General features: G+C 47.7%; 1 protein-coding gene across 2 annotated transcripts in view; it reads right to left on the reverse strand.

Moving 5' to 3' along the window:
• Window positions 1-17,385, reverse strand: part of IRS2 (insulin receptor substrate 2) — a 32,152-nt gene extending 14,767 nt beyond the window's left edge. Inside the window, exons 1-2 of one of the 2 annotated variants that reach the window (XM_054058989.1) lie at window positions 13,732-17,385; window positions 10,663-12,438 (exon numbers count right to left, since the gene is read on the reverse strand). In XM_054058989.1, the coding sequence (XP_053914964.1) occupies window positions 12,413-12,438; window positions 13,732-17,233 (3,528 nt within the window). In that variant the 5' untranslated portion in view covers window positions 17,234-17,385 and the 3' untranslated portion in view covers window positions 10,663-12,412. Of the gene's footprint in view, window positions 1-10,662; window positions 12,439-13,731 lie in introns of those variants that run through there. The other variant, XM_054058997.1, reaches the window with a different exon arrangement.
• Window positions 17,386-21,445: the final 4,060 nt, after the last annotated feature.

Here is a 21,445-nt window from a genome sequence, read left to right on the forward strand (position 1 = left end):
TCTGGAACATAAACACCTGCGTGTATTTTCTCCCATTGCCAGCATCCCCGCTCTCTAAGCCGCTTAGGACACCTCAAATAGCTATGACGAACACTTCATAGAATCTCCAAGTTGCAAAGGGCCTTTGAGATCATCAAGCCCAAGAGTACCTGTCCACTACTAAATCATATCTCTAAGCACTTCATCTACCCATCTTTTAAATACCTCCAGAGATGGGGACTCAACTGCCTCCCTGGGAAGCCTATTCCAGTGCTCCAGAACCTCTTCCGTGAAGAAATTTTTGCTGATGTCCAATCTGAACCTCTTTGGTGCAACTTGAGGCCATTTCCTCTCATCCTATCATTTGGGAGAAGAGACCAACACCGACCTCACTACAACCTCCTTTTGGATAGTTGTAGATGGGGATAAGGCCTCCCCTCGGCCTCCTTTTCTCCACGCTAAGCAACCCCAGTTCCCTCAGCTGCTTCTCTATGATTTTTGGTGAAGGGGCGGGAAAGCAAGTCTTCAGCACACCACATTAAAGAACTAAAACTTCTTGCAGTGTACCGTGCTGTAAGTGAGACTTTATAAAGCTAAGATGGTGCTCTAGAAGGACGCTCTGCAAAGAAAAGAAAATTAAAGATTGCAGACAACACGCATGAAGAAATTCTTTGCAAAAGAGCAGTATTTCCCCCAAGGCGTCTGCGCCTTTAAAGTCCCAGTTAGCTTCCAAGTGCTAAGGCCCTGATACTGCTGTATATCTCACATATTGTGATTGACCAGGAAATACATTGAAAAGCGTTCAGCCAACAGTGCAGCAGCTGCATAGCAAGAGAAAACACAAATCCCTTTTAATTTCACATCTACTGAACAAGCACAATACATCATCAACTAACTACAGTGCAGTCCAGGGCAGGCAGGAATACTTAGCTACGCCAGCTGATCCACATATGAATATCAGACTCATTTCAAGTCCTTCTGCTTAAAATAGACTCCAAACAGCAAGTTCAATCTCAAAAGCCACAGACCTCTGGAAGTTCAATGTTTCATTTATGCCAAGTGGATAGGCTCCCTGACAGGGAAGACACATCTCCCTGACGTGTAGAACCTCTCAGTTCTACATCAAGGGCAAGAACACTGTCAGATGATAAAACCCACCATTTATGTGGCAATCATAGAATAGTTTGGATTGGAAGGGACCTTAAAGATCATCCAGTTCCAACACTCCTGACATGGGCAGGGACGCCTCCCACTAGATCGCGCTGCCCAAGGCCCCATCCAACCTGGCCTTCAATGTCTCCAAGGATGCGGCATCTACAACTTCCCTGGGCAACCTGTGCCGGTGTCTCACCACTCTCATCGTGAAGAAATTCCTCCTTATGTCTGGTCTAAATCTGCCCCTCTCCAGTTTATAGCCATTGTCCCTAGTCTTATCACTATAAGCCTTCGTCCCTCCTCAGCTTTCTTGGAGGTCCCCTTCAGGTACTAGAAGGTCACTCTAGGGTGACCTTGGAGCCTTCTCTTCTCCAGGCTGAACAAGCTCAACTCTCAGCCTATCCTTGTATGGGAGGTGCTCCAGCTCACTGATCATCCTTGTAGCCCTCCTCTGGACCCGTTCCAAGAGATCCGTATCTTTCTTATGTTGAGGATTTCAGAACTGAACACAATACTCCAGATGAGGTCTCACAAGAGACAAATAGAGGGGCAGAATCTCCTCCCTGACCCTGCTGGCCACGCTTCTTTTGACACAGCCCAGGACACGGTTGGCCTTCTGGGCTGTGAGCCCACATTGTCGGCTCATGTCGAGCTTCTCATCAATCAGCACCCCAAGTCCTTCTCCGCAGGGCCGCTCTCAATCACATCATCCCGCATCCTATATTGAAATCATTGTAACTGATTGGTTTTTCCACACCACGGCTTTCCAAATTACAGCCCCTGGACTACTTTATATTGTGACAGAGGTCCTTATTTCCAGTAGCTATTTTTAATGAAAGTACATAGAAAAGAAATAATTGAAGTAATTAATTATTACCATTCCATAAAGATATTATGTGGTCATAAATGGACAAAAAAGGGACCTAAGACAACTCATGAGAAGGAAGAGAAATGGTTCTAAGACCCCCTATTAATATCTAATTGCTGTTATGCAAAATCTTGGAATCGTCTGTCACATTAAAAGTCACCACATCACAGAAGTAGAAGTTTAAGAAAGGTGCCACTATATACGCTAAGACAAACACACATACTAGGAGAAAAGTAACTCTGTCAGCACCTGATCCAATAAAGAGAATTTCAGACTTTTAAAAGACAGATGGCAATGCTGATCATCGCAACAGCTACAGTCATAGCCCCACTATGCTACATCCTGTACCTAACGCAGGACCACGCTGCAGTACTTTCTCTTATTACGACACGACAGCATCTACATGGCAAATACGGCAAGTTAAAGCTTGCTATGCTCCTGACCAGTGAGGGAGATTCAAGACTTCGAGAATAATTTCAGACTCGAGGAAGACTCTGTAAACGACCTTTTGCAATGACTTCATCCAACAACAGCATGGTATCTAAACACCCTACATAGCTTGTTCATGAGACAGCCCAGCTCCTTCTGTGTTACGGTGCACGAGTTTTACTGTGTTCACTCAAGCTGCAAGAGCTAAGCCTATAGCTCCCACTGCCTAGCACAGTCAAGTATATATTTATTAAAATGAAGGTCCATCAATTTATTTCCTAAGGGCTGAATTCTAGTTCTACTAAAAATCAATAACAAAAAAGTCCAGCTATTTCACTGCTATCAAGTTCTGACTTTACAAACAAACAAATAAATGAAACAGATGGACTGTCTCATGCTACCATATTTTACAAAGCTTTTAGTTTTCTGTCACTTGAATATTCATATTAACAGAAATAAAAATAAAGAGACGATCTGGACTAGAAATCACTTCCAGTGCTGAAATCGTAGAGTCATAGAATAATTTGGGTTGGAAGGGACCTTAAAGCCTGTCAAATTCCAACTCCCCTGCCATGGGCAGGGACACCTCCCACAGGCATGGACACTTCCTAGTAGACCAGGCTGCCCAAGGACCCATCCAACCTGACCTTGAACATCTCCAGGGATGGGGAATCCACAGCTTCGCTGGGCAAGCGCCTTACCACTCTCATAGTGGATTTGTATCTGGAAATCATCCTCTTGGCTAACATTCAACAGCTGAGTACTATCAATTTATTTGTTTAGCACCCACACAATCTACTATTTATTTACAGGTGCATCACAGTTATGGTTCAAGTTAAAAGCTTATCTTGAAAGGGTTTTCATTTGACGGTTGAAGATTAAGACAGAACAGTGTAATATGTAACTTTTCTGTAGATATCCAAAAGAAAGCAATATTATCCTAGCATTCACTGGTGCATGTCAGAATCTCTCACTGGTATTTGTGAGAGTAACTGCTAGAGTATTGGGATTATAGTTGTAAATAGTAACCATTTTAAGTCTATGGCAAATTCTCTCAGGTATTCTGTGCCTCAGGATTGCATTTACGCCTAATGCTCCCCCATACTCTCTGTAACTATTGTTAAAGTCATGAGCTCTAATTCTGTAATTTCATCACTGAGGGAATTATTACCCTTGCATTGTTATACAAGTTTGATTCCAAATCCAAACAGAAATGCTCAAAGTTGTATCCTAGATCAAAACTAAATAGTTGTAATTTTATTATAAAGTGACTTTTCAGAGTTCACAAACAACTTTAATAATAATCACCATCACAAGTTTTTACCAATAGTTTCTATACAAGATTGTATACAAGTTTCTATACAATAACAGCAAACCTTTTCTCTTTGTAATGTTAAACAGACACTAATATTATAGCTATATTTCATTGATTTTGACAGAAATAATTGCTCAGGGTTGAAACTTGTTGTAAAAGATGCAAATCCATCCTCCCAGAAACTCTTGCAAATGTTTATGTTGTAGAAACGCATGCTACCACACAACTGAGTGCAAATGCCTTATAAAACAATGTAACCTCCACGTTCCAGATCCAAATCTCATCATTACTTTGCAAGTCTTTTTTGAGTATCAGTGAAAATCTTGGTTAGACACATCACCTGACATTTGGTCTACCTTTTAAAGTAAATTAAAAACACTCACTGGAGTTTTTTTGAAAACAAAAACCAAACAAAAACAAACAAACAAGGAAAAAAGCAGCGTAAGAGAAACTGGTAAAAAGGCTACAGAAAAAAATCATACCATAACTCTTCAATATTTCAGTTACTGTACTTGAAGCAGTCAACACCTGGAATCCTGTGCCCATTTCTGGAAACCCCAACATAAGAAGGATATGGAACTGTTGCAATGGGGCCAGAGGAGGGCCATGAAGATGATGTGAGGGCTGGAGCACCTCTGGTATGAGGACAGGCTGAGAGAGTTGAGGCTGCTTAACCTGGAGAAGAGAAGGCTGTGGGGAGACCTTATAATGGTCTTCCAACATCTGAAGAGCCTACAAAAAAGCTGTGGAAGGACTTTTACAAGGGCATGAAGTGATAGGATGAGGAGGAAAGGCTTTAAATTGGATGAGGGGGGAGATTTAGATTAGACATTAGGAAAAATTCTTGACAGTGAGGGTGGTGAGGCACTGGCACAGGTTGCCCAGGAAAGTTGTGGCTGCCCCATCCCTGGAGGTGTTCAAGGCCACGTTAGATGGGCCCTTGGGCAGCCTGATCTAGTGGGAGGTGTCCCTGCCCATGGCAGAGGGGTTGGAACTGGATGATCTTTAAGGTTCCTTCCAACCCAAACCATTCTATGAACTTAGTGATGTAAAGGGTTTTGCATTAACTAGAAAACTGATGTGGTTCGCATCCATTTGTTCACGCTATTCTCATTTCTTTTAAATAATGCTAAAATGTAGCAGTACCATCTATTGCAAGTAACTAAGTAACTTTCCATAGGCTCAGTCATTTCATCAGTGAAAGCAGACTAAGCCAACATCATGATTGTTTTCTTGTTCTTGAGCAACTCTTCAGCCCCACTGTCTTCTATGTAAGAGTTAAGCCCAACTCTCCCCCCAGAGATGTGTTGTTTCAGCCATCCTGGGACTTCTGGTGTCCAAAAGCTAGATCCAATGAGCAATTAAAATGGACATTAGGACTGTCTTAGTTTTTAAACGATATACTGCCTGGGAGGACACAACACAAGAGACAAATCTGAAACTGCTTAGATCTTATTTCATTGACATGACTTTCCTATTTTTACTGGTAATGATTTATTTATTTGTCTTTGAAGAGAAGCAAAGTCCTCTGCCTCAAGCTGCACTTCCAGTGATGTTCTTGGTCTACTTTAGCTGTAAAACAGATTGAGGCCCAATGGATCAATGAGTTTCATAACTCACACTCATCATCACGGCATGCATCAAACAAATTTTACCAAAGCATCACTTAAAAAAGCTTGGAAAACTCTCCACTACCTATTGTTTCTAAGAAACTTTTGCTGTTTCTGGTATTAGCAAGTTTGCTATTTTGGCATCACACTAAAGCCCCAGTGCCTCCATTTCTGACCCCTTCAAACAAAAACAAGCTGCTCAACAATGTCTAATCCGTGCGTCATGTAATCCTGCTTAATACTCTACAAACTCTGGGTAATATTTGGGTAGTTTTTAAATTTAGCAAAGAACATCCTGGCCTACTTCAAATATACTTTTTCCTTGGGTAGCGTCCCCTTAAAATGTCCCCCATTCTCATTTCAAAGAAGAAAAGCAAGAAGAGAAGATGTAAGAGAAATGAATAAAGGAGAAAACAAGAGATCCTGGTCTACTGACATAATAAAAACATATAATATTACAAATCAAATTATTGAAAGGGGAATGCATTAAGAAAGCACCAAACATACCACTCGAACAACTGAAGAGACTTTCTAACACTGCTTTGGCCCCATTTCCCAGCACAAGACCCTGCACAAGTACACCCAACGCTCGGCTTTCAGTGAGGACAGCAGCACAGCCTGCTAAGTCACGCAAAGCGTCCTCCTCCCACCAACACAGAGCTATTAATATCAAGTCGGCTATCAGTCCGCCGGAGAAACAGAAAATCCAGTCTTTGCGACATCGTTTGCTTTCTGCGGCATCATTATCTTCCAAGTGGCTCGCACTGCAAACACTACTGGAGAGGTCTAAATGAAATTCCATTATCAATCTTCAGTACAGCACCCTGACTGTCCTTCCTAACATCTCTCAAACCCTTGCTGAAGGACAAATATGTTCCTATTTTGTTTAGGCTGTCAGGCAGACAGTCTCCAACCATTAGCCTCTTGTCAACAGCGATGCTGGGGTAGATTACTAGTGCGTAGTGCTTGTAATGGCAGGTGCACGGCCCTGGGGCTGCCATCTGCCAGGAAGGAAGTGTTCTCCTCTCAGAGGCTGAAGAGATTGACAAATAATGTAAACAAAACACTGAATCATTCCTAATCTATGGAATCAAGCTTTTGCATTACCCTTTTGCAATGTCGACGTTATCAACAGAGGTAGGGGCTTAGGTCTGGGGCTTGGGTTGTTTTTTTCTCATAACTATTTCTTTGATTGATTTACTGAGATTAAAAAAAAAACACTCTAAAAAAACTTTTATTAAACAGAGACAGGCAAATCTGGATTTGAAAACAAACAAAAATCACCCTAGTATCAAGTATGTTTATTTTGGAAAGTATTTGCCCACTGTTAACTTGTAATGTGCCTCTTTCCAGAGTGGATTGCTCTTCACTGTGCACAAGAACTGATTTTTTTTAATTATTACTTTTGCTACACCTATGCACAATTTTGAGCGCTCATCACCGATAAAAAAATTGAGAACATCCTATTTAAAAAAAAAAAAAAAATATTCTAAGTAAAAAAGGCCTGGACAGTAATAGAACACCGAGTGTTGGGTTTGGTCTTATAAATCATCATTTTCCAAAGGGATTTCTCATGATCAGATTGAGCATCTTTCCTAAATAGTGCTATGTCAGTGGCCCGTTTTTCACCTCAGCTACCAAGTCATAGCACAACTCCACGCAAATGCACTGATCAGGTGAGTTGCTGCGATCATGGCTATTCTTCAAAGTTATTCATTACTGTCTAACTAGCAATCCAGCAGAGATTGCACGCTGCTGCTGACTTTGAGTGATCCTCACATGTTACGTCTTTGCACCTCAACACTCCATGAAGTATATTTTTAGGTGAGCTTTTGTAAAGATGTATGCAATCTTTATACTAATTTCTCAGTGTTTTCCATGGGGCTCGTGACACCTAAGCCTTAAAAGCTCACTTTGTAAATACAAAGTCTTACAACCCTACAACTAAGAGATTCATTTATGGTTGGACTCTATGAGCTCAGAGGTCTTTTCCGACCTGGTGATTCTATGATCCTACCTAAATTAGCATGTAAACTGCAAACGCAAATCTTAACTGGTAATCCTTGTTTCCTCTACAGCTGACAGATGCAGAGAAAAATTTGTGCTACTTTATAACTTGAATTTAAAAGACATGGGAGCAGTCACCCTTGCTGGCTCTGTTTACTGCTGCTGGCTCTTCAGAACGCCTGGAGGACTCACTAGCCCAAGATGCCCACATGCTATATGGCTAAAGGCAGATGAGACAAACACCAGTGGAAACAAACAAACAAAAAGAAAACAAACAAACCCCACAAGGAAAATTTTTCTTTAGAGAAGTGGCAGAAGGAAAACCAGACTTTTCAACAATGGGCAATAAGGGGACTGCTCAGCTGAACACAGCTTTGCAAGGCTGCCACTCTTGACCCTCTAGATCCATACACACAAAAACTTTAAAAATAACTACATACCAGACAACAGACACACAAGCAAAACATATCTGAACTTTGGGGTCACTCCACCCTCTTCTAAAACCTCAAAGGGTGCCACTGATTTCCATGTATACGCAGACTGCTTCTAAGCCAACACTGTAAAAAACAACAACACAGTTGTGAAACCCTCCTTATTACACATCCTAATTTATCCAATCAGTTGCTATACTCACTTTAAACTGTTGTTGCACACAGCAGGACAACGTAATAGTGAAATTTCTACAAGCTCTGCTGAAGTCTATCATGACTAATACACAACACACAAAGAGAAAGCACACGGATGACCAGTACAAAAGTATAGTATGCCTCAACAAACTGGGGGAAAAAACACACCTCAGATACAGTCATTTCTTATGTGCTTGTTACTTTAAAAAGACACATACTACTGGTGCTTAAAGAAAATCCGATATAAATTGAAAACACCTGATGTACCCATGTTGCCATTTAACTGCTAAACAGGGAGGCAAGTTAGATTACATACAATTTAACTGTAGCTTAATTTTTCTGTGGATGCTTGCTGTGTTTCAACTTTTAAACCACTTCAGCATTCTAGTGTAAATAATGCTATTTAAAAATAACAGTAAATCAAGTGTAAAGAAACGCGTGTTATTCCTTCCTTATTTAAAAAAAAAACACCTCCATATTAAACCTGTCCTAATGCACTTCTGTTCAAACATTCCTTTATCCACTTTACTTACAAGCGAACCTTAGTCTCGGTTGCTATCTTGAAAGAAATCAAGTAATCAGAAGCAATCATCAACCTAAGCACTTCCTCTGCCTTGAGCAATGACTGTACTGGTTCATTTTAGAACAAACCCACCATTCAACTTGGTCTATAACAATTTATATTAAATGACTCAAAGTAACTATGACATTCTTTCTATAAGCAGCGTAACTAAATATAATCTAAAGCATAAAGGAAAAGGAGAATATTAAAACATGTATCTACCTGCTTATAAAAAGCTGATATCCGTAGAATCAGCTTAATTTAAAATATCAAAGGTATAATTTCATCTTAGATAACCTCAGTTTGCATTTCACGTCTCACAAAAGGCAGTACTACATTCAGACCTACCCATTTTGGTGTAAAATATAAGCTGAGCGACAAGAAGTGCATTTCTAGAGGCAGTAGAAGAAACCATCGAATTTTTAATTCTGTGCATGAGAGGTCAAAAATAAACCACGTAAGGTATTAAAAGTATTTCAGTTCTTTCCACTTTCATTTTGATGTTCTCACAAAACTTATCAGTAAGAAAAACTCCTACACTTACAATTAATTTATTCAAAACAAGACTTGAAAAGGCGTATAGTTTTTCCTCACAGAGAATAGAGTTTTTTTAATATTTTTAAGAATTCATTTAAAAATTAATACAAGTTTTGTACAAGAGACAATTAAACATCCTCATGCCGGTCTGAGAACCAGAACTTTATGACAGTTGGCATATTAGAAAGAAAAAAATAGATGTAACTCATTGTGCAAAGTAATTCCAAAGAAAAAGGAAACAAGGTTTATGTCTTCAATGATCTAAAAAATGCCATTAGAAAGACACAGGAAAAGATTTCTCAGGATAGGCTTTTTATTGTTTAGCTGCAATCATAAAAGCCTCACAAACGTAAGAGCTAATTCACAAGGCGGGAGGGGGTCATTATTATCAAAAATCAACTTACTACGATCTCAAGTAGATGCATTACAGATGATGACTTCTTTAAATAAATCAAGACAAAAGAAACTAACACAGGAGGAAAACAACCCTCGGGGGTTTTTTTTGCACCATTACACACAGCATCTGTTCACTTCCAGAAAACTAGACCAGCTACTAGAAACATTTACAAGTTACAGAGCACTTTGTTAACGGAAAAAGAAAACAAAATTCAAGATAACCCACCCCAAGTCTGGTGTTTTCAATCCAGGAAAATTTCCTATTATAAACTCACTACATTTAATAGGAATTTTACTTCAGAATTTCAGGATTACACACAAAGGGAAAAATCTTAACCTCACCAAAACAAAGACAAAAGTCCCATTTGACTTCATGGAACTAAGATCCATCATAAAAAGTCACATCATTATAGGGTGTAATCTGTCATAAATATACCAGAATAAATAATTCACACGCCATGAGAAAAATCAGCATAAATATCTCCATAAATAACAAACCCCATAAACAGTGCATAAGTTTTTAAGCGAAAAAGCAGTCATAATTTAAGAACAAAGGCTGATTATCAGCAAGTAACAAGTTTTAACCAACCAGTAACAATTTTATTTATACACAGAGGAAGGCAAGTGTTTCTTCAATTCTTAAATATTCACACATTTTCAGAACACAGCAAAACTAAATGAACTGATAATTTCAAGCAACCTTTTAATTCTTCTGTTTTGACAGCAGCTGTGGATGCACTTGCTTGCTTGACAGGATAATATGGAGAGAGGTTTCCAAAAGCACAGCACTCTCTACAGCAGAGGCAAGTTACTGATAGCATAAAGACAAGCTACAAGTAAAAAACAGCCACCTTTAAATGATACAAATTATTTCCTTTAAGCAGGTATCCACGCCAAAACACATCTACTGCTACAGACCTTGAGGAAGAATTCAAATTGTTTTTTTACATGCATTTTACACAGACGGAAATATTAATTCACTGAGAAGGTAATTACAAGGAGTTTCTTTGCATACCCTTAATCTCTGAGATTCTTCTGTTCTAAATATTAAATAATAAGGATTTCCCATTGTTTTAGAATCCCTAAAAACCTTTCATAGTTCTTCAAGTTTTAAAAAAGCTTCTCACTTTGCTAATAAAGCCAAAAGCCTGAAAAAAAAGGCAAACAAGTAAAAGAACGCTAATTTTATATAAGCTATCTTTGTGCAAATCATTAATTTTTACAAAACTAGATTCTCTCAAATCTACCTGAATTACTACCACGTCAAAATAATCTTGCTCGGGCTCAAAATACAATTTTCTTTAGATTGCATGTGTGTTTCTCTGTAAAACATCAAAACCTTACTGTCTCCCAAATCACAACGTTTGAAGTTGAAATACACTGGCACAATACTTGGTGATCTTTTTAAGCAGTGGCAGAAGTCGTTCCATAAACAAACTTCAGGGTGAAATCCCAAAGAAAACCAAAAGAGGAAGTAGGGAATTTGCAAGTGTTAATGACTTAGATAAAAGTCCTTTGTGATATATTTATCCTTCCCCATGCTATGACTTTTCCAGTTGGCCTCCCACAAGGGCAATTCACCTGAAACCCTGGGATTGGTACCTGCGCACTGGTGACTGCTGATCATAGAATAGTTTGAGTTGGAAGGGACCTTAAAGTTCATCTTAATTCCAACCCCTCTGCGATGGGCAGGGGCATGTCCCACTAGATCAGGCTGCCCAAGGGCCCATCCAACCTGTCCTTCAACACCTTCAGGGATGGGGCAGCCACCACTTCCCTGGGCAACCTGTGCCAGTGCCTCACCACTCTCATCATGAAGAAATTCCTCCTTATGTCCAGTATACACCTGCCCCTCTCTGATTTCAAGCCATTCCCCCTCAATCCCATCACTCCATGCCTTTACAAAAAGTTCCTCCCCGACTTTCTTGATGCTCGCGTTGAGTTTTTTTTCCTTACCACCTGAGCCCAGTATCGACCACAGTCACCTCCAAGCCCCATAACCCTGAGCACACTCAGCAGGTGGGGCACGTTCCTTGGTGAAACCAAGTGGCAGAGAAAGCAGCCTCCCCTCCTACAGCGGGATTAGATCGCAACGAGTGTCCCCAGAACACTTCTCCCTGTGGTCTGCATTTAAAAGCTTTCAGGGAAGCGGAAAAATAAATATGCATGCAGATTAACTATTAAAATAAAGCAAGCCTGTAATCATCCTTTGACAAATACATCGCAGAACTGAACCCTCTCCTCTGTACGTCAGGTACCAAATTAACACAGCTATGTTTACTGTATTATCCTTTTGTTTACTGGATGGGAAGGACAGCAGTTGGTTCGCTCTGCTTATTCCAGCTCTGCAAGCGCCCTTCCATCCACTCCAGGTTTTCTCATTAACTGGTGCCAGCTCCCCTCCCCCTTTTTTCCCCCACCCCCTTCAGCAGTTTGGGGAATGTTGTGGAAATAGCTCTTTCCCAACATGGGGCTTGGTTTGCAATTGGGGCTGTAGGTGGCTTGAGGAAAAAAAAAAAAAACAAACCTTGTTTTTGTGAAAAAAATCAGTTTACAAAGCAAGGGGTGGTGGGAACTCCTCATTTTTGTGAAAAAAATAATGTTTGCAAAGCAAGGGGTGGTGGGAATGCAGCCGGGATATGGTTTAGTAGTGGACAGGTACGGTTGGACTTGATCTCTAAAGTCATTTCCAACCAAGCGATTCTATGATAAGGAAAGCAGGAACTACTGCATCCGCACTGATCTGGGTCAGACCAGAGACCCTGAAAAACGACCCCCGTAAAACTACCAACAGACAAATCACACTCTGCTCTCAACCCTTCCCGTAATGCAGAATAAGCGTTCATCCTTTCAAACTTTTGACATTTCATTCAACAATCCTCTCGCCTTAATTAGGTTCAAAGCTTGCTCTGCAAACGGTGGATTCTCTCATCTTTTCCATCTTCCTGTACTTCCTATCAAAAGAGAAAATATTTTCTTCTTCAAAATCAACTAGCTAAGAAAACAGAAGAAAACAAAACCTGCAAGTGGATCTTACAAACTTGTCGCTGTTCGATCGCTCTCGGCAGCAATATTTACTCATCACCAAGCGACTACGCTTACCTGGCACATCATTCCACCTCGCAAGACCCATAAACACACATCACAGCTATACATGCATACGGGATTAAAGTATCATATCTTGCATAAATTCTGCAGCAAAGAGAATCCCTACAGTGTCTCATCATTAACTTTAAATCCTTGGCAGCCTGACTGGTCTGTGCCCTTCTCAACCAGCCCCCAAGTGTGCACATACAAATTCTCACTCACTAAGAGGAGGCGGGTTGCTATGGGGGGGGGGGGCGTATTTCTTTGTTTCTTTTTTTTTTAAACAGCATAACTAGCACCTCAACAAAGGAACAGCTACACAATTAAAAGCTCCATTTTCCCTTTCACCCTCAAGTTTCAGATTTCTTTGGTTTGTTTTTTGTCTTTGAATACGCAGCATTTGCAATCTGTATCAAAGCAAAACAGCCAACTGGTCATTCACGCTGGGACTGAGCCGCCAGCTGGAACCTCCGTACACATCACCATAGGGTGCGCCTTTAAGTGAAACGTGTGATAGAACATGCAACAGCTCAGGCATAAAGTGACTTTTGGAAAGATTACTTTTTTTTTTTTCAATTCACATTCCATGCTCACCATGATTTACTGTTAAACTTTTGCAAGACAGAAGGAATTTCAAAACCAAGATATTAAATTTAGCCTATTTGTTTTTGGTATGATTGACCTACCCAGCCAGACAGCCAAGGATTTTTCTGTAATCTAATGTCCTTCGTCCAACAATCCTGTTTTTTTAACTCAATCATTCTACATTTTAAAATAGGATTTAGAAGCTGCATTAACATAAGCTATTTTGGTCACATTTTCCAAACACTTTCTAAAATCTTACATAAAAAACCCTCTGAAGTACAGCCCAAACATAGTAACTGCGTAAACATTAGTTTCTATTGGGGTACCCAGAAGTATAGATTCATAATAATAGCACAACAGAATTCCAGCGTGAAAAAATACCCCCAAATTAAACTTTTTCTCATACAAAGAACTAACAAGTTCCTCCAAGGCTGTTCATTACAGGACGTGTTGGGGAAAAAAGAGACTTTTAAGAAAGCAAGGAGGAAGAGTACCCAACAAAACAAGATCCGTGGTGAGAAACAAATACTAAGCACAAACAGCAATCACGGGCAGTGGCAGACACAGCTACTCACCTTTCACAGCACTCGCTTCTTTCAGGTTGTGAGACAGAAAGTCTATGCTGGCATAGGCGCTCATCTCCACTCCATTGATGCCTCCATTCAGGACGTGCCTGGCTTTCGACCGGGCTTTGTCACAGTTTGCCAGGGTCCCGTCCATCACGTCGATGGCGATGTAGTTGAGGCCATTCTGGAAGCCAGCCGAGGTCTCCCGGCACATAGGGCTGCTACCCTGCTCCTCCTCCAGGCCTTCGCTTTTCCTGAGGGACACGTTCTCCACCGAAGCTGAGTTGTGCCGTTTGGGGTTGTGTGCGAAGGAGGGGGACACGGGGGTCACAGTGGTAGTGGAGGAGAAAGTTTCTGAGCTGTGCCTCCTGCGCCCCTGGGGATCTGCCCGGATGACCTTGGCCCCTCGGTTTGGGTCAGGGGGAGGGTTGGAGAGAATAAAAGCTTCCACCCCAGAGAGGGTGAGCCTCTTCACCCCAGCTGTGGCGCTAGCGACCCGGGCACTTTCTGGCTTCTGAACAATGGGTTGGGGTGGCGTGGTAGCCATCCCAAAGGTCATCTCAGTGTAATCCCCACCATCAGATGGGCTGGATAAACAAGCCACCTCCACCGCCTTCAGGTAGCGCCCGTCGGGCTGGCTGGTGCCAGAGGAAGAGCCTGGCGAGAGCGCTTCCAGGGAGCCCACTGAGACTGTGCCTGACTGGGAGGGCGACTGCGACCCAAAGTCAATGTTCATGTAGTCAGAGAGAGGGGAGCGCCTCTGCCCTGTGCCCGAGCCCAGGGAGGAGGCTGGGCTGTCGGCTGGCAGCGAGGGGGGAGAATAGACAGCAGCATCCCCAAAGTCAATGTTGATGTATTCACCGGGGCTCTTGGGTTCAGGTGGCAGAGGGTGCTCGTTCATGCTGGGTAGCATCGTCCGCAAGGTCTCCAAGGAAAGACGGCTGGGCCGGGCCACCCGCTGGCACCGCTGGCTCAGGAAGCTCTCAGTCCGGCTGTGCCGCAGGGGTGAAGGCACCATATGGCTGGAGGGGGCAGAGGTGCTGGCAGGGGACTGGCCTGCTCCACACACCGTCTCCTCGAGGATCATCCTCCCGGGGGAATTCATGAAGACATACTGGTCATTATCCTTTGCCGGTCCCTGGCTCTTGTAGGAGCGGGGCAAGGAGCTGTACGAATAGCAGCCAGGCTTGGGGGGCTCACTGGACCCATGCCCCGAAGGGGCAAAAAAGAAGTCTGGAGGGGTGAGGGAGGGAGCCTGGGCTCCATGATGGGGATCCCGAGGGGACATATTGATATAGTCACCGTTACTCAGCCTCCCATCTGAGCTCTCCACGGACAGCTTGGAGCCACACCACATCCGCATGTACCCACTATCATCTGGGGAGCTCTCCCCTGGTGAGCTGGTCTTGTAGCTGCTCCCGTTCCCAGGGGACCCATCACCCACCCCTACCCGGGGCTGCAGGATCTGCTTGGGAGCAGACACGCTGGTGGGGCTCATGGGCATGTAGTCATCACCACCCCGGCTTCCCTGCCCTAAGGTTGCAGCAACACCAGGGGTCATGGGCATGTAGCCATCATCATCTTCCCCCACGCCACCTCCTCCCGCTGCCGTCGGCGGTCCAAGGTTGGTGCTGCTGCTGCCGGAGCTGCGGTGGGAACCGATCTCGATGTCTCCATAGTCCTCAGGGTATGGCGTGTAGGTGACTTTGGGGGAAGCCCCAGCTTGGCAGGAGGGAAAGAGGCGGCCGGCGCTGCCAGCGAAGGTGGCACGCATCAGTGTGTACTCATCGAGAGAGGCAGAAGAGACCTGTGGTGGGGCTGACCGCTGTCGACACGGGGTGGTCAGGGAGTAGGTCCTCTTCCGATGACCCCTGTCACCCACACTGTCAGGGCACGGCCGGTAGCAGAGGCGACCGCTTGGAGGTCTCTCCATCGCCATGTAGCCATAGAGGTCAGTGCCACCACCGGGTTCCCGCACCGGTGGGGTCTCAGCCACCGATTCTGGGGTGTTGCTGCGGTTGCTGGCGGTGGAAGAGGAAGAGAAAGGTCGCAGGTCACCACCTGGACTGGAGCCATACTCGTCAAAGGACATGAAGCCGGCATCGCTCGGGGAGCCAGAAACGGAGGCGCTCCCGCTGGATGGGCGCTGAGAGTGATGCGGGTGAACCGGCTCCGAGCCGAGGCCGCTGCTGGAGGAGAGGCTGATGGGGCTGGTGGCGGAGGGGGGCGAGTGGGAGGTGGGCATGGACATGGAACGGCTGTTCTGCAAGCCTCCCCCGGCCAGCACCGGCAGCAGCTTCCCCGCCTGTCTCCCCCCGCCGCTGCTCAGCGTGTGCGAGCGGCTCAGAGGGGTCCGCACGGGGCCGGGGCTCACGGGGCTCCCCGCTACCGAGCCCACCCGGCAACCGTCGCCCTCGCTGGCCGTTCGCACCCGGCACGGCGTGCACTTGGTGCCGGTCCCGGCGGCGAGGCTGTCGGTGCGGGAGCGGCGGAGGAGCCCGGTCTGGCTGGGAGGGAGGTTAACCAGGTGATGATGCCGGCGACCGGGCACGGTGATGGGGTGGGTGGCCGAGGCACCGCTGCCGGTCCCCGCGGCCCCGCCGGAGGAAGAGGAGGAGGAAGACTGGCTCTTGCTGCGCGGTCGGAACTCGGAGAGCTCCTTCAGCGCTTTCATAGCCTCCAGGATGGTCTCGTGGATGTTCTGGGCTACCACCGAGTCGTCCGCTTGCATCCAGAGCTCGCCGGGGCCGGTGGCCGCCGAGCGCCCCACTTCGATGAAGAAGAAGCTGTCGGAGTGTCCGCAGCGACGAATGTTCATGAGCTGCAGCGTGACCGAGGGCAGTTCGCAATTGAGGCGCACGAAACCGATGGTGCGGGCGGAGAGGCAGAGCCGGTGGACGCCGGTGAGGTTTTTACTCTGCCCTAAACCTTTGGGTTTCAGCGTCACCTGCCAGACCTCCCGGTAGGCGGCGGCAGCCGGGGTGATGAGCCCGTAGTTGAGGTCCTCGCCGGCGGCCAGTGAGGCGGCGGCAGCGCTGCAAGAGGCGGAGAAGGGGGAGGCGAGGTGGCGATGGGGGGACCCCTGGCAAGCAGCTTTGCCCTCGTTGAGCAGATCGGTGAGAGCCCGGTACCAGCCCTCCTGCTCCTGCTCGTTCTCAGCCGCCACGGCGAAGTACTCGTCCTTGGTATAGAGGGCGATGAGGTACTTGTGCTTGGCATCCGCTCGCTTGTTGATGTTGAGGCAGGAGTCCAAAGCGATCACCCGCTTGGGAGCCCCGGATTTGTTTCTCCATTTCTTCTCGCTCTCGTAATACTCCAGCCGGGCACCTCCCGCCTCCTCCCCGCTACCTGGACCCCGCAGCACGAAGAAACGCTTGTGGCCGTGTTTCTGCTTGCGCAGGTACCCGCACTTCCTCACGCCCTGGTTGTTGTTGTTGTTGTTGTTGTTGAGGTTGGGGCCGGGCGGGGAGCTCAGGGGGGGCAGCAGCCCCAGCACGGCGGAGCTCGCCATCCCCAGCCCCGCGGGCGGGGAGCGCTGCCCGGCTCCTCTCTCGCCGCCGAGAGGAGCTGCGGGGAGCGAAGGGGGAAAAAAAACCCAAAAAGAAAATACAAAAGAGAGAAAGGGTCGCGGTTAAAATAAAGTTATTCCTTCGCAGGCAGAGCCGCAGCGAGGTCCTCCGCCGTCGCTTCTAAGCAGCGGGTGCTGCCGGCGGGTGCTGCCGGCGGCTGCCCGGCGTCCTCCCCCCGGCTCGGGTACCGGTGGCTCCGCTGCTGCTGGTGCTGCTGCTGGTGCTGCCGCCGCCGTCGGGAGTTTCGCCGTAAGTAACACATCGCACCCGGAGTGCCCCAACTAAAGAGCAAAACAACACGTGACCGCCGCCCTTACCGAGACGCTCACACACCGAGACGGGGCGGAGCGCGCGGCCGCCGCCGGCACCGCCTCCCATTGGCTGCTACCGCGCGCGACAGGCGGCCCCGGCGGCCAATGGAAAGCGAGGGGGCGGGGCTTAGGGCGGAGGCGGCGGCTCGCCATTGGACGCTGCAAGCCACGCCCCCTCCGCGGCTGGCGCGCTCCCTCCAGCCTCCCCCCTCCATCCCTCCTCTCCCCACCCCCACCCCCAGCCTGGGGCACGGCGGGGAGAGCCGGTGCAGCCCCTCGCTATCCCGGTGGGTGAGACACGGGCGTAGCTCGGTGCAGCCATCAGGTGCTGCTGGACCTCCCCACCACCTTTTTGCCCCCGCAGCGGAGCTTCCGGGCGCTGCGTGTGCGTTAGTCTCTCTTCTCCCCCCCCCGCACACCCACACACACGCGTGTGTGCGTCAGCTCTGCTCGCACACGCACGCACGGCGGCTCCCACCCGCATCCACCGCACTCCTCCACCTGGTGTGTCAGCCAGCGCCCCCGCAACGCTCGGGGAGACGCTGGGTCGTGTCCGTCCCCCTCCTCCCCCCCCCCAAGCATGGCTTATTTAGGTAGGGCGAGGAAATGCCACTTCGGGAGGGGGCACAGTCACTTTGCTTTAATTAAACAAATTCATTTATCCCGGCCCCCAATAAAGGCAGCGTCCACCTTTCAGCTGGAAACGACCCCGTCGAGGCATCGCAGCCCCCGCCTTCCCCACCGCCGTTTTCCTCCGCTTTGACGCGGTGTGCGAGGGTCCCTCCTCTTTGTTTACACCCGCACTTTAGTTACGGGGGGGTCAATAGGTGCTTTTCTCTCCTCCTGCAGCCGGAGTGGGGTGAATGGCAGAGGGGAGGGGGCATCACTTACTGCCTTCCCCCACTTTAACGCGGTGTGCGGGGTCCCCACGGGTCTCACCCGCTTGTTTACCGGAGACCCGCACATCACCGGGGATCAATGGGTGCTTTTCTCCCCCTGCAGCCGAAGGAGGGGGGGTGAATGGTGAAGGGGAGGGGGGGCCACTCACTGCCTTCCCCCGCTTCAAGGCTGTGTGCGAGGGTCCCTCCCTTTTGTTTACCCCGGCACTTTAGTCACGGGGGGGGGTCAGAAGGTGCTTTTGTCCCCCCGCAGCCAAAGGGAGATGAATGGCAGAGGGGAGGGGGCACTACTCAGTGCCTTCCCCCGTTTTAAGGCGGTCAATGGGCACCTTTCTCCCCTTGCACGCGAAAGGAGGTGAATGGCAGAGGAGAGGGGGCATCACTTTGAGCCTTTCCCCGCTTTAAAGTGAGTGATGCGGGGTTTCCACGGGTCCCACCCACTTGTTTACCGGGGATCCGCACATCACCGAGGATCAATGGGTGCTTTTCTCCCTCTGCAGCCGAAGGGGGAGGAATGATGAAGGGGAGAGGGGGCCACTCACTGCCTTCCCCCGCGTCAACGCGGTGTGCGGGGGTCCCTCCCCTTTGTTTACCCCCCGCACTTTAGTTACGGGGGGGGGTGTCAAAAGATGCCTTTCTCTCCCCTGCAGCCGGCGTTGGGTGAATGGCAGAGAGGAAGGAGCATCACTTGGCGCCTTCACCCACTTTAACGCGGTTAAAGTGAGAGATGCGGGGTCTCCACGGGTCCCTCCCACTTGTTTACCTCCTCATCTTAGTTACGGGGGTCAACGGGCGCCTTCCTCCCCCCGAAGCCAAAGGGAGGTGAGTGGCAGAGGAGAGGGGGCGCTACGCACTGTTTTCCCCCGTTTTAAGGCACCTTTCTCCCCCTGCAGCCGGAGAGGGGGCAATGGTGAAAGGGAGGCGGTGCCACTCACCGATTTCCTTCGGTTTAACGCGGTGTGCGAGGTCCCTCCCTCTTGTTTACCCCCGCACCTTAGTTACGAGGGGCAATAGATGCCTTTCTCCCCCTCTACAGCCAAAGAGAGGTGAATAAAAGAGGGGAGGGGGCATCCCCCACTGCTTTCCCCCACTTTAACGCGGGGTCCCCACGGGTCCCTCCCACTTGTTTACCGGCGATCCGCACATCACCGGGGATCAATGGGTGCTTTTTTCTCCCTGAAGCCAAAGGGATGTGAATGGCAGAGGGGAGCGGGGTATCACTTAGCGCCTTCCCCCGCTTTAACGCGGTGATGGTGAGAGATACGGGTTTCCAAGGATCCCTCTTTCTTGTTTATCCCCGCGCTTTAGTTACGGAGGGGCAATAGGCACCGTCCTCCCCCTGCAGCCAAAGGGAGGTGAATGGCAGAGGGGAAAGGGCGCTACTCGCTGCCTTCCCCCGTTTTAAGGCGATCAATGGGCACCTTTCTCCCCCTACAGCCGGAGCGGGATGCATGACAGAGGGGAGGGGGCATCACTTAGCACCTTCCCCCACTTTAACGCGGTTAAGGTGAGAGATGCGGGGACTGCACGGGTCCCTCCCACTTGTTTACCGGGGACCCGCACATCATCAGGGATCATTGGGCGCTTTTCTCCTCCCGTAGCCGAAGAGGGGGAGGTGAATTGCAGAGGGTGATGGGGCCCCGGTGGGGGTGGGTGGGCGGTGAGAGGAGGGAGGGGAATCACCAGTCCCCGTTTTCCCCAGGGAGAAGGGAGGAGGCCCGGAATGGGGCTGCGGGGATGCCCGGTTGTCGCCCCTCCGATGAGAGCAGCGGGGAGAACAGGAATAATTTAGGGGGGGGGATAAGGGAAAAGGCTGTGCTGAAAACGTCCAGCACAGCCTGTTTCTAATCACAGCCACATCTCTAGAGCGGCTGCGAGAGCCTCCCTTTGCACATGTGAGGCTGGGGTCACACAAACATTCCCTCCCCCTCCACCCACCCCCCTTTCCATTCTCTCCCTTAATACCCTCGGGATACGCTTTTATTTCCTGAAGCAGCCGGGTTTGTGTGTAAAGCCATGGGAGGGGAATAAAAAAAAAAAAAGGGAGAAAAAGATGAAAATGATGCATTGCCGGGACCGCCCGCATCCCGCACGTAGCGCTGGTGCCGCCCGGCTTCGCTTCGCTCCCTCTTGCCCGAAATTCTCCGTGGTTTGGGTCATAATAACCCGTTTAGAAATCAACAGCTCCTAACTGGGAAAGGAGAGAGGGTGGGAATTGGAAAAGACCCTTATAAATACCAGTATGCTGCAACAAAGCAGCTTTTGAAGGAAGAGCTCTCCCTTTCGTCTGTATGAACATTTATGTATAAGGGAGTAATTACCTGGCTTTATTTATTTTTTTAAAGGCGAAGGGCGGGGGAGGGAAGAAGTAATTGGAGATCTGAGGCACCGGCCTCTCCACAAGGAGCAAGAAAAAAGCACTTGCAACGTGCCACTGATTCCGTGTGTGACCTTGGGCAAGGTACCCGTGACCTTTCTGTACCTGAGCAACTCCTCACCAAAAGTGATGGTTATCCCGGTAATGTTCTTTGATTTCTGTACCTGGAAAAAAAAAAAAAAGCAATAGAATTGTAAGGGAACTGAAAATTTAGGTCAGGTGAAATGAGATCTCATCTCGAGTATTGTGTCCAGTTCTGGAATCTTCAACATAACAAGGATATGGAACTGTTGGAACGGGGCTAGAGGAGGGCTACAAGGATGGTCAGAGGGCTGGAGCACCTTGCGTATGAGGACAGGCTGAGAGAATTGGGGTTGTTCAGCCTGGAAAAGAGAAGGCTCCAAGGAGATCTTATAGAGACCTTCCAGTGCCTGAAGGGGCTACAAGAAAGCTGGGGAGGGACTGTTGACAAAGGCTTGTAGTGATAGGATGAGGGACAATGGGTATAAACTGGATAGAGGCAGATTTAGACTAGATGTAAGGAGGAATTTCTTCACAATGAGAGTG

This window comes from Cuculus canorus, chromosome 1 (genome assembly GCF_017976375.1).
Source record: "Cuculus canorus isolate bCucCan1 chromosome 1, bCucCan1.pri, whole genome shotgun sequence".
In the NCBI taxonomy this organism is placed as follows: Eukaryota; Metazoa; Chordata; class Aves; order Cuculiformes; family Cuculidae; genus Cuculus; species Cuculus canorus.